Source organism: Pseudophryne corroboree, chromosome 2 (genome assembly GCF_028390025.1).
Source record: "Pseudophryne corroboree isolate aPseCor3 chromosome 2, aPseCor3.hap2, whole genome shotgun sequence".
Lineage (NCBI taxonomy): Eukaryota > Metazoa > Chordata > Amphibia > Anura > Myobatrachidae > Pseudophryne > Pseudophryne corroboree.
The window spans coordinates 854,755,921-854,769,525 of record NC_086445.1 but is presented as its reverse complement, the minus strand read 5'-3'; the positions used below and the strand labels follow the sequence as shown (position 1 = coordinate 854,769,525).

Below are 13,605 nucleotides of genomic sequence, written 5' to 3'. Positions count from 1 at the left end.
AGGGCCTTGAAAATCTATGTTTCCAGGACGGCTGGAGTCAGGAAAACTGACTCGCTATTTATCCTGTATGCGCCCAACAAGCTGGGTGCTCCTGCTTCAAAGCAGTCTATTGCTCGCTGGATCTGTAGTACGATTCAATTTGCACATTCTGCGGCTGGACTGCCGCATCCTAAATCTGTAAAAGCCCATTCCACGAGGAAAGTGGGCTCTTCTTGGGCGGCTGCCCGAGGGGTCTCGGCTTTACAACTTTGCCGAGCTGCTACTTGGTCGGGTTCAAACACATTTGCTAAATTCTACAAGTTTGATACCCTGGCTGAGGAGGACCTTGAGTTTGCTCATTCGGTGCTGCAGAGTCATCCGCACTCTCCCGCCCGTTTGGGAGCTTTGGTATAATCCCCATGGTTCTTACGGAGTCCCAGCATCCACTAGGACGTCAGAGAATATAAGAATTTACTCACCGGTAATTCTATTTCTCGTAGTCCGTAGTGGATGCTGGGCGCCCATCTCAAGTGCGGATTGTCTGCAATACTTGTTTATAGTTATTGCCTAACTAAAGGGTTATTGTTTGGAGCCATCTGTTTGAGAGGCTCAGTTGTTATTCATACTGTTCACTGGGTATAGTATCACAAGTTGTACGGTGTGGCTGGTATGAGTCTTACCCGGGATTCCAAATCCTTTCCTTATTGTGTCAGCTCTTCCGGGCACAGTTTCCTAACTGAGGTCTGGAGGAGGGGCATAGAGGGAGGAGCCAGTGCACACCAGGTAGTCCTAAATCTTTCTTAGTTGTGCCCAGTCTCCTGCGGAGCCGCTATTCCCCATGGTCCTTACGGAGTCCCCAGCATCCACTACGGACTACGAGAAATAGAATTACCGGTGAGTAAATTCTTATTTTTTCAGTAATAATGAATAAATACAGTGCATCTGGAAAGTATTCACAGCACTTCACTTTTTCCACATTTTGTTATGTTACAGCCTTATTCCAAAATGGAATAAATTCATTTTTCCCCTATAAAAATTCTTCACACAATACCCCATAATGACCATGTGAAATAAGTTTTTTGGGGCTTTTTGCTAATTTATTAAAAATAAAAAACTAAGAAATCACATGTACATAAGTATTCACAGCCTTTGCCATGAAGCTCAAAATTGAGCTCAGGTGCATCCTGTTTCAACTGATCATCCTTGAGATGTTCGTACAGCTTAATTGGAGTCCACCTGTGGCAAATTTAGTTGATTGGACATGATTTGGAAAGGCACACACCTGTCTATAAAAGGTCCCACACTTGAAAATGGATGTTTGAGCACAAACCAAGCCCGGAATGCCGGCAGCGGGGCGAGCGCATTTAGGCCCCTTGCGGGGTCACTGTGCTTGCCATGCTGTGGGTATGGTGGCTCACTTCGCTTGCCTCAGGTTATATTCTCTCTCTCTGAGTGTTGTGGACACCCACAGAGGGAGAATCGCCTACCTCAGTGGTATACCTGCAGCGGGATAGTACCCCTGTCGAGATCACGGTGTCGGTATTGTGACCACTGGGATCCCGATGGGCGGTGTTTTAACCACATACCTGGAGAACAGCAGATGCCAGTGTGTATAAACAATCGGCCAATCAACTCATATGCCGGCTGCATGAACTGCTAGCAATGACACAACAACTGGGCGGGCATATTTGTGATGTCGGCCAGGCATATCATGTGGCCGATCGGTAAGTTTATATGCTTACTGGAATCAGCTGCTCAGTCGGCGTGTCTGTTAGTGTATGCCCTGCTGCTTTAACTATCAAACTCTGTGAGGGGTAATCTAGAAAGCACAGATGTGTCCTCCTACACAGGATATAGGCATGCCAGATATAATTTTAATCAGAGTCTGCTTGTGCGTCTTATTCGCATAGCGATACAAATTAGACACATTTACAGCAAATAAGACGCCAGACGTTAACAGAGTTGCATGGGTACTGCTGGCTCACTCATTCCAGGCATCTCGCGCTGGATGGTGTATTGAGTCTAGATGTATAGAGACACCTCTGTATGAGGTCCAGTTTTTGTCCTGAGCAAAGTGGTCTCTGTGGGATGAGGTATGAGCAAAAATAGGCAATGTTTTATGTACCATTATGGTGGAAATGTGAGCATAAGCTCATTATATGAGGGTACAACGTGACACTACTGTATATTGAATTGTTACTTGTATATGGTTTCATCCCTCTGTTGCCCCTGCCACCCTCATGCGTCGTGACATAGCTACTGTCACATATAGCACTGTCCTTTAATATGATTGATCAGAACTCATTGCCTGCTGCTGTAAGCAATCCGATGATATTGATATTATTTAATCTTCCATATTAAAACTTTGGACATTTGGAGCAGGAAATTGATGCCAAAAAGGTGATCTATAAAATTTTATACTGAATTCACTGTGGATAGAAAAGATAAAGTACCTTAAGGGGGAGATTTATTGGAGCTCTGAGAAATATAAAGTGGAGTAAAAATACCAACCAATTGGCTCCTAACAGCGGATTGGCACCAAACGATCAGAGCTTTCGGCCTCCCAGAATGCAACGGGCCCATCCCTATATCCCCGCCTCCTGGCTCAGGCAAATCGGTTTTCTGTTTGGTGTTGACCATGGTCAATGGGCTGCTGGTTTTTAGCAGCCATAAGCTTATTTTATTTTTATAGTCTTACTAGTTTTTTTTTTTTGAGCACTCTTCCTAAAAAGCGTCTTAGATGTACCTTAGAAAGAGTAGCTCCAACAACACCCCGCCGGGTCGTGACAACGCTTACCCACGTGTACACTGCTGTTTCAGCGGGCGTCTGTGTGGGATGTACTAGCAAATCCAGCAGACGTTACAAGGCCGTGGCCGGAGCACGGGGAGAAGGTAAGGCATCGGTTCCGCTTATTAGGGGTAATGTGAGACACAGCCGTACTGTTTTGGGATGGAGACTACCTAACAGTCGCTGACGCGGCTGCCACCTCTGGTGCACCAGTGCTATGCCTCAGGGATCATAGGCTCCAGGGGGGGTAGTATGAGGGCGAGATCCCTAGGGTTGATGTCAGCAGTGGGGAGTAAGATGCTCCCTTAGTCGCCCCTCCCCCCAGTTCATGACCAGTTTCCTCTGAGTTTCCCGCCATGAACTCGTTTCCTGCTTCCGTCTGAGCTGCTGTGTATCTAAAAGGACCCAGTTGCAGCATAGGCGGCTGTATGACTGGTGCATCGGTGTTCACTTGGGAGTCTGTGTTCACTGAAGGTTCACGGGGCAGTTGTGTACACTAATAGCATCTGGATCCACTCAGCGTTCATTAACGTATTGATCGATCGTGGAAGCTGGGTGAAGTCTCCCTGTATCCCACACTCCTGAGCCGGGTGATACATCACTAAGTCTCTATCTACCTTTGAGTACGAATAGTTGGATAAATGCCTGATGCATATGAGTCTGTAAACTATTGCTACTGTTTCTTTTGATGTGCGACTGAATATGGTTAAACTCCTATATAAGGTAATGCAGTAATATGTTTCTCCTACATACTTGAAATGTATCTGTAGTTGATTATGTGCTCATATTGCTTATTATACTAATGTATAACCTGTAACTGATTGCTAGTATGATTGCTGACTACTATAATTCTGTCAGTTTCTGTGTATGCCGATCCTCAATGCTGGTGCAAGGTAGGGAGGGATCGGATTGTATGTCACTTTAACAAATTTTAAAGTTATTGCAGTCACAAATTGTGTAGTAAACACTGTATAGGCTAAAAGGCTGGTGGTAAGTAAATCACATAAACATGAAACAACATCTTCACAGTCTACACATGTTTCAGATGAGTACTTGTCGGAGGATGAGGACTCATTGCACTCCGAGTCTGCATACAGAGACGAGGATGAAGGCCTCAGCTCAGTGGACATTCCTGAGCTAATTAGAGGAGGCAGCAGAGCCTTTTGTAAAATCTAGGGCACCTCTGTTTAAACGTCCCAAAACAGTTAGGACTGAGTTTCCTGGGTCAGCACAGCTGACGGAAATTATGCAAGAGGCTTGGGTTACACGCAGTGAGAAGTTTAGAATTCCAAAGAAATGGAATTCCCATTATCCTCTTCTAGCTGGGGACTGTTTAAAAAGTCATGTGGCTCCCAAAGTAGATACGCATGTCATTCAATTGGTGCGAAAATCTAAATTACCTCTGTCTTCAACATCATTAAATGATGTCACTGATAGGAAAATAGATGGTTTTCTAAAACCATTTTCTCTTTGTCTGGGGCAATCAGAAGACCAGCCATGGCTTCAGCCTGGATGGCAAAAGCAGTGGCAGCATGGGCTGATGCATTGGAGGATGATCTTTCATTGACATCTATATTGCACATTTCAAACAGGCAGCTATTTTTATGGAAGAAGCAGCCTTGGATATGGGTACAATTGCCTCTCGAGCATCAGCCTCAGCAGTAGCAGGTCGCAGAGTGGTTTGGCTACATGCATGGAAAGCTGACTCGGAATCCATGAAGGTTCTGGAGTATTTGCCTTTTACTGGAGATATTCTTTTTGATAAAGCATTGAACAGTATTTTGGAGTCAGAAGCAGACTCCAAGAAAGTGAAGTTTCCTTCCACACACAAATCTAAGCCTAGATTTCCAGCTTTTCGGACTCAAGAAAAAGTAAAGGGAAAGGGTTATGGCGGCCTGGTAAGACTAAAAAGCATTGGGATACCAGAGGACCGGCTTCCAAATCAGAAGATAAGCCATAAGCCTGATGGTGTGGGCCTCCACCTGGGGGACCCCAGGGTGGGAGGTCGACTTCTTCAGTTTGCACAGATCTGGCAGCAGTCTACTACAGATGCCTGGGTGCAAGAAGTGGTATCTCACGGTTATGCGTTTGTTTTCAAGAAACACCCTCAAAGGTTTTCTTTGACCAGCCCCTCTTCAGTGGAAACGGAGACCAGGGCTTTGCAAGAGGCAGTTCAGAAGTTGCTTCAGTCAGAAGTGATAATTCCAGTTCCTACTGCACAACAAGGACAAGATTTTTATTCCAACCTGTTTCTAGTCCAGAAGCCAAATGGGTCGTTCCGGCCCATACTCAATCTCAAAGTGCTGAACAATTACATTTGGGTGCCTCAGTTTCATGTGGAGACTTTACATTCCATTATTTTGGCCATGGAGCCGGAGGATTTTATGGTATCCCTGGATATCCAGGATGCTTACCTACATGTTCTTATAGCACTGTCCCATCAGCGCTATCTCATGTTTGCTATCCTCCATCAACATTTTCAGTTTCAGGCCCTACCATTTGGACTGGCCACAGCTCCCGGTGTATTTACCAAAATTATGGTGGTAATGGCATCTTATCTCTGTCAACAGGGGATAAGGATTTTTCCATACCTCGACGATTTATTAATCCTGGCACAATCTCAGGAATAACGTCAGTGTCATCTGCTTGTTTGCAGAGACACGGTTCATAAATTGGGCAAAGTCGTCCCTGGTTCTGTCACAACTGGTGACTCACTTGGGGGCTGTGTTGGATTCGGGTCTTCAGAGAGTAATTTTACCTCTGAACAAAATATTCAAAATTCAGTATTCAGGAGCTGCTACACAGTCAAAGGGTATCCATTCATGCAGCAATGCGTGTGATGGGGTTGATGGTGTCGACATTCGACATGGTGGAGTATGCTCAGTTCCACTCGAGGCCTCTGCAACGTCTGATCCTTTCCAAATGGAATGGTTTTCATCAGACCATAAAAACGCAGACTATGGTTCTTCCTCTGGAAGTAAGGAGGTCATTAGCCTGGTGGTTACAAACATCCCATCTGGACAAAGGGAGCCCCTTTTGGATATCAGATTGGGAAATTCTGACAACTGATGCCAGCCTTCAGGGCTGGGGAGCGGTCTCAGGAAGTAGTTGCTTCCAGGGGCAGTGGACCAAGGAAGAAAGTTGCCTGACAATAAATATATTAGCACTTCAGGCCATATATATGGCACTTATTCAGGCAAAGGACATCCTTCAGGGGAAACCAGTCCAAATCTGCTCGGACAATGCAACGGCAGTAGCGTACCTCAACCATCAGGGAGGAACTCGCAGCCAAAACGCAATGATGGAGGTAAGTCACACGTTAAAGTGGGCAGAACTTAATCATCCAGCCTTGTCTGCAGTGTTCATTCTAGGAAGCGGATTTTCTCAGTCGACACGCCATTCATGCAAACGAATGGGCTTTACACCGCGAGGTCTTCCAAATTCTGGTAGATAAGTGGGGGTTACTGGAGATGGATCTCCGGTCATTTCGTCAGAATAACCAAGTTCCCGCATACGGGTCAAGAACAAAGGATCCCAAAGCAATCTTTGTAGATGCCCTGTCAGTGAGATGGGACTTTCGTCTGGCCTATGTTTCCACCCAGTGGTGGAACTAGCGAGCGGTGGGCCCAGGTGCGACAAAATGCTTTGGGCCCCCCCCCTTCCCATCCCATCCAAGTCCACCCTCTCACCCCTGGAGAGGATCTGGTGAGGGGGACCTGCTCAGGGCCAGAGAAATAGATACCTAGCAACAGTGCCGTAACTAGACATTTTAGCACTGTGTGCAAGAAACGCCATTGGAGCCCCACCCCTGCATGCAAAACAGGGGCAGTGCGCGGCGTAGGCGCGCGCAAAAATACATAGTGGCGTGGCTTCGTGGGGAAGGGGTGTGGCCACAAAATAATACCAATTCATAAAACGGTTCACAGTAGTCTCCATTATTCAAATTACGCAGCACAGTAGCACCACTACACCAGGTAGAGACCCTTTTACACCTTACGGCGGACAGATTCCTCTTTTTACACATTACGGCAGATAGCGTCCCCTTTTTACACATTACGGCAGACAGCGTCCCCTTTTTACACACAGCGGCAGACAGCGTGCACTTTTTACACATAACGGCAGACAGCGTGCCCTTGTTACACATAGCGGCAGACAGCGTACACGTTTTACACATAACGGCAGACAGCGTACACGTTTTACACATAACGGCAGACAGCGTGCCCTTGTTAAACATAGCGGCAGACGGCGTACACTTTTTACACATAACGGCAGACAGCGTGCCGTTGTTACACATTACGGCAGACAGCGTCCCCCTTTTTACACATTGCGGCAAAGATCCCCCTCTTTACACATTACGGCAGGCAGATTCCCCCTTTTTACACATTACGGCAGGCAGATTCCCCCTTTTTACACATTGCGGCAGGCAGATTCCCCCTTTTTACACATTGCGGCAGACAGTCCCCCTTTTTGCACATGGAAAGACAGAAAAAAAGAAAGAAAGAAAGAGAATTACTTACCCTCTCAGCTGGCTCAGGCTCCTCGGTGCAGTTTCTGGCAGATCACGATTCACGGGCAGGAGAGGAGGAGGAGGAGGAGGGAGGAGGAGGGAGGTGGAGGAGGGAGCCGCAGCAGCGCTGTGTTATTGGTGGAGGCGCTGCTGCTGCTGTCCCTCTGCTTCACTATAGGCTGTTCTCGGAAGACAGCCTATAGTGAAGCAGAGGGACAGCAGCAGCAGCGCCTCAACCAGTAGCAAAGCGCTGCTGCGGCTCCCTCCTCCACCGCCTTCTCCCCATACCGCTGCGCTCCTCTCTGTCCGGGCAGCTGTGTGCTGCGGGCAGCGGTTGCCCGCAGCACACAGCGGCATGTAATGAGTCAGTTTGACTCATTACATGCTTTGGGCCCCTGGACAGTGGCGGGCCCCAGTGCAATGCACTGGTTGCACTGGCTGTAGTTCCGTCTCTGTTTCCACCAATCGCTCTGTTACCCAGGGTAATGCGAAAGGCAAAACAAGGAAGGGCCGCCGTGATACTAATGGCTCCGGCTTAGCAGAGAAGACATTGGTACACAGATCTGCAGAGGCTGTTGGTGGATGCTCCATTCCTACTCCCTCAACGACCAGATCTACTGTCTCAGGATCCTTACTATCACAAGCACCTGGATCGACTGTCTTTGACGGCGTGGCTCTTGAAACTTCCATCCTGAAAGCAAGAGGATTCTCACAACAGGTAATTCAAACAGTGCTTAGAGCAAGGAAATCTTCCTCAGCTCGCATTTATCACCCGAATATGGCAAGCCTATATTCAATGGTGCAGTGACCGGAAATTTTACTCTAGGTCTTTCAGAGTTTCCAGAGTCCTAGCATTCCTTCAGGCAGGAATGTACAAGGGTCTGAGGGTGGCTTACTTGAGAATGTAAGTGTCAGCATTGACTGAATGGTTCCAAAAGAAAATTGCTAACCTACAGGATGTGCGCATTTTTTTTCCAGGGAATGCTGCACATTCAACCTCCTTGTGTTCCTCCCACAGTGCCTTGGGACTTAAGTTTAGTCCTAAAGGCCCTTCAAGCTGCCCCATTTGAACCACTAAAACAAGTGGATCTTAAATGGTTGACAGGTAAAGGTCTCTTTGTACTGGCTATTGCTTAAGCTACAAGAGTTTCAGATTGATGGGCAGTGTTATGTCGCCCTCCTTTTCTGATTTTTTTTTTTTAATCCAGATAGAGCGGTTCTCAGAACCAGATCTGGGTATCTTCCTAAGGTGGTGTCTAAATTTCACGTTAATGAAGAAATGGTATTCCCGGCCTTCCAAGGGCCGGACCTTTCTGCGGGAGATTCATCGCTGGACGTAGTCCGTGCTTTAAGGAACTACGTGGATCGTACCAGTGTCATCAGAAAAACAGACACTCTCTTCGTTCTCTACGGATTTCACAAGAGAGGATGGCCTACTGACAAGCAGACACTGGCGAGGTGGCTTCGAATGACTATTTCAGAAGCATATTCTCAAGCTGATCTCCCTGTTCCGGCTAATGTCTCTGCTCACTCTACTCGTAAGGTATGGACTGTCAGAGTAGATATGTAAGGCAGCCACGTGGTCTTCCATTAACACATTCATTTGACATTATGCCTTTGATACCTTTGCCTCTCAAGATGCTGAATTCGGGCGAAGGATTCTCCTATCCAATCAGGTGTGTCACCACCACTAAATTGCTTTGGGACATCCCAATGTTATCTTGTGGATAACCTGTGTACCCTGCAGGAGAAATAATTGTTATGGTAGACTTACCGTTGATAACTCTTTCTCCTAAGTCCACAGGGATCCCACCCTGGTGTACCTGATTTGAGGATCCTTTCACTTACTATCCTCTTCCTTCTCGTACGGAAGGGTGTACATGTGTGTTCTTCTCGCCTGATTAGGGCTCTCTATGATGCTCCTGCCTTGAGCTTTGGAAAACAACTGATTTGCCTGAGCCAGGAGTCGGGGATATAGGTACGGGCCCGTTGCATTCTGGGAGGCCGAAAGCTTTAATTGTTTGGTGCCAATCCACTTTCGCTACCTCATATCCCAATGTTATCCTGTGGATCCCGTACCATAACTGTGGATACCATAACAATTATTTTTCAAACACAATCTGTAAAATGACAGGAGCTGATTGGCTGGTACTTTATCTCTATACACTTGTATTCAACCTTGAAAAGAGATCATCTCCCCCTAGGTTCGGTAACCACTCTACTACAAACTGATAGTACAGAGATTCCAGTAGATTTGTGTTAGGGTATTTTCCTTCTTTAATTATTATTTCTTAATATATTTTTGTTCTTTTTTTTTTTTTTTTTTTCTTCTTCTCTGCTCCTTTGTTTAGATATAAACAGTGACTTCTGGCTGCCATTTTGCTTACTGTCTATGATGACCCTGAATATTCTACTGCACTTATGGATGCTGTGTTCAACTAGCCGGGCTGAAACAAAGCAATTGAACTTCTAGTGGCCGAATGACAGCATTCCGGAACTAGGCAAAAATACATTATAAAGCAAACTGATGTTTTGTTTTTTCCTTCTTTTAATAACCTGCCCTTGTGTAATATCTCTTGTACGTTACAGATGTATACAAAGCACTTGTTAATATGAAGGTGACAAATATATGAAGTGTGAACGCAGACCGCCTGGTTTGTGAATGAAGCTGCACATACTCCAGGGAGGATGCACTTTTTTTTTTTTTTTTTTAATCAGGAAGATATGTGGATTGTTCATCTGCTATTTCCAACAGCCAACTTTCATAATTTTAATGGGATCAAGTCTCTGTGTTACATCTACACTTTGCAAGTGATTCCCAGTTCAAATGCTCACATTGCTGCAATGCTTCTGTTACATGGAGGACATGTGACTTGACCATTTAGGTTTACAGTAAGCAATGTGTTAAGCATATATTTAACTCTAGGGACCTTTTACAGAGAACATTTTTTTTTTCCCTCTGATAACTACCTAAATCAGTCCATTCTTTATCCAAAAAATCTATATGGTGTCTGACGCCTACACCAAAAGACAGTGGGTGGTAGGCTAGGACATTGCCATATAGACTTCTCTTTCTGCATGCTCGTTCCTCCAGAGATGCCATCACATGTTGCTGCAGTGTGAGTTGCTATCCACTCTGGCTTGTTTAGTGCTTTACTTTTAGATTATGCAAATGAGAGCATTAGCTGCAACTGACTGAGAGGTTTCATTGGCGGAATATCTAGATTTTGTACATTTTATTTACTCTTTAAAGCAGTGCGTAATCTTTTTCCCAAGATCCACTTTGATACAGTAGGTGAAACATTTTTGTTTTGTTGCCCTAAAAGCCTGTTCTTGACCTGGCAATATTATTACTGAGGTTGTCCACTTTTGGACACATTTAATCTGTTTGTTTGTACATACCACCTGCTACTTTCATGAAATTCTAGTCTTGGCAATGCTCTGTTTGCTAGGAATGGACCACCCTAAATTCAAAACTAAAGTCCCCCATATATTTGGCAATAGATTGTCACAGTTCCCTGATCCTGGCCTGAACATGATCGGGATCAGAAAATCTGGGATTTTTAACATTAAAAATGTTCCAGATTATCTGATGAATCAATGATAACTGATTATTAGCAATTCTATTTGGAGAAATGCCAGTTAGTTGTATGGGCACCTTAACTCTTGGCTCCAGGAATCCCATACACCAAATAAGTTCCACACCGATGCTCTAGTTTCAGCTAATTTTTACAAACTATTGCCCTTATTTATCAATGAGTGATACATTTCACTGTGAGTGATAAATTGCACCAGCCAATCTGCTCCTAACTCATTTTTCAAACCCAGCCTGTGACATGCAAGTTAGGAGCTGATTGGCTAGTGCAATTTATCACAGTGAAATTTATCACTCATTGATAAATAAGGGCATTTGTACCCAGAAGTACAAAACTTTTTTTTTTCTCTAAGTTTTATTGTCCACTTTAAAAGTATAAATGTGGTCTATTTGATGTATTGTCTAACCGATGTTAAATTGTATATAAAGGGTGGCCTGATTTTACATCTAATTTTAAAATGTTAAGTTACCAGAAAGAGGAGCGACTACAAAACTGTCCTTTACTAACAGCCCAAAGCAGTGCTTCAAGTGGTGGGTGTACCCTAAATTCAGAAGAGCGCTAGTTAGACCAGTAGTTCCCTATCCTCGGTCCTCAAGTACCCCCAACAGTTCACATTTTCCAGGTCTCCTCACAGGATTGCAAGTGAAATAATTAGCTCTACCTGTGGGTCTTTGCACCTGCTCGGTGACCTGGAAAACACGAACGGTTGGGAGTACTTGAGGACTGAGTGTGGGAACCACTACATTAGACACAGACTCGTTTTTCACTCATTCTTGTTTCACTGCTGTTTTTTTTTTTTTTTTTTTAATGTTCTATAACCTTATTTAACCATTAGTATATGAACTCCTATACACGCATGGCTGAAAAGCATAGAGGAAGCTGCAAAACAATTGAATTACTAAACATTGGTGGAGACATGTACAAACCAATACATTAAATGTGTCTTATGGTATGAAACTACTTGCATTTGTGCAATAGTTTGTATTGAAATTAGAAGGCTAGAACAATAATGCATGGACCTGTTTGGTCTTAAGCTCCATTTAATTGCAGACTTTGACGTGTCTGCTGATCTACAGTAAAATTCTCTGTTTAAATGCCAGCAGTGAGCTGCTTATTCCTTCAGAGTTGCTTTGAGTGTTGTCTGGACTGACGTTGTGACCTCTGCACAGATAACAGCCTACATGCATCAGGTATGGGCACACTGTACATACGTGTGGATTCACATGAATACCAAGAATTACTATATTTTACCCTTACGCTGCAATTCCATTTTGGAAAACTTAATTCAAATCCGAGAACTATAACAGTTTGGAATCCGTTTTTGTCAATAGTGGACATTCAAGTACTGTTAATGGACCTTGCAGAAGTACTGGGAGCACATGGCACTGTATTGGACATAATTACGTTTCAGGGCATAAGCATTGATCTTCATGCAACACTCCGTTACACTGCATTAGTTTTATTAGTGACAATACTCGTTCTCGAGAATGCAACTCGGGGAGCTCGTTCCTTGTTTGTATGTTTTTATAGGCTTTCTTTTTCTCCGCTACCCTCTCAAAAATCACGTTGTCATATTATAAAATGTTTCCAGAGATGGGGACAGCATTGATTATCTAGATAACCTATTCCAGCTGCAATTGTGGAAGAAATAACACCCTATGTATTGTCTGGTAATATATAAAAGGAGGCTCTGTATAGCTGTTTTTGGTACTATGTACCTATTCCAAGACCTTCTCATGCCCAAGTATTCCTGTACTTAATTACTCGTCTATTTAAATGTGTTAAATTGAAAATATATAAGAGAAATTATTAAAAGTGTTGTCTATCCTTTTCATTGTGTGTGATTTGTGAGTGATTTTCAAAACTATAAAAATCAACAAGGGTCAAGAATGGAGTATTTTTCAGAATAAAAAAATGACACAACAAAGATAATCTGGCGGAGGGGTTTAACCAAATACAACTGTCCTGCAGATTCTAATCTGATTGTAAGAAGGGCAGACAATAATGGCCTAATAGATTTAAAAAAAACAAAAAAAACATTGGAGACGGTGTGAATGTCTCTTTCCAACTTCATGAAATACAATATAATAGTTGGACTTCATATGCTGTCAGTTTTCTATATTTGTGTGAAAAGCTAAGGACTAGAGCATATCTGTCAATGGGGCAGATGTATTAAGCCTGGAAAAGTGATAAAGTAGTGATAAGTGGAAGATGATAATGCACCAGCCAATCACTTTCTGTCAATTTACATATTGCAGCTGATTGGCTGGTGCGTTATCACGTTGCACTTATCACTTCCACTTCTCCAGGCTTAATACATCTGGCCCAATGTTTGAAACACAAAATGACACAATAGGTTTCGTACAGATCTGCCCAACTACGTGCACATTTGTGACCTTACACCCACTTCCAAATAGGCTATGCCCCTTTTATAGTCAGATATTTTGTGAGGTAGGTTTAATGAGATGTCGCCTCATTAGTTTAGTGTTGGGCCCATGTGACTAAAATCATAATCATACTTTATTTCTGCTTAAAGCAGGGGTGGGGAAGCTCCGGCCCGCGAAGCCGTTTGGTCCGGCCCACCAGCTTGTGTCAGTGAGACACGCTGCCGCTCAGTCCGACGGCAGCGTGTCTCAGCTGTCAGAACAGGGAGGAGAGCGCGGCTGTCGGGCGGGAGCGGCGGCGTGTAGGACTTGAAACCAGCCGCCGGTACGTGAGCCAATCTGAGCTCCGAT

The 13,605-nt window shown here is 44.4% G+C and overlaps 1 protein-coding gene across 2 annotated transcripts in view; it reads left to right on the top strand.

Annotated features, from left to right (window-relative positions):
- The window catches only part of AKAP10 (A-kinase anchoring protein 10), a 201,886-nt gene extending 189,182 nt beyond the window's left edge, over positions 1 to 12,704 (top strand). Inside the window, exon 15 of one of the 2 annotated variants that reach the window (XM_063955810.1) lies at positions 9,636 to 12,704. In XM_063955810.1, the coding sequence (XP_063811880.1) occupies positions 9,636 to 9,638 (3 nt within the window). In that variant the 3' untranslated portion in view covers positions 9,639 to 12,704. Of the gene's footprint in view, positions 1 to 9,625 lie in introns of both variants that reach the window. The other variant, XM_063955809.1, reaches the window with a different exon arrangement.
- Positions 12,705 to 13,605: the final 901 nt, after the last annotated feature.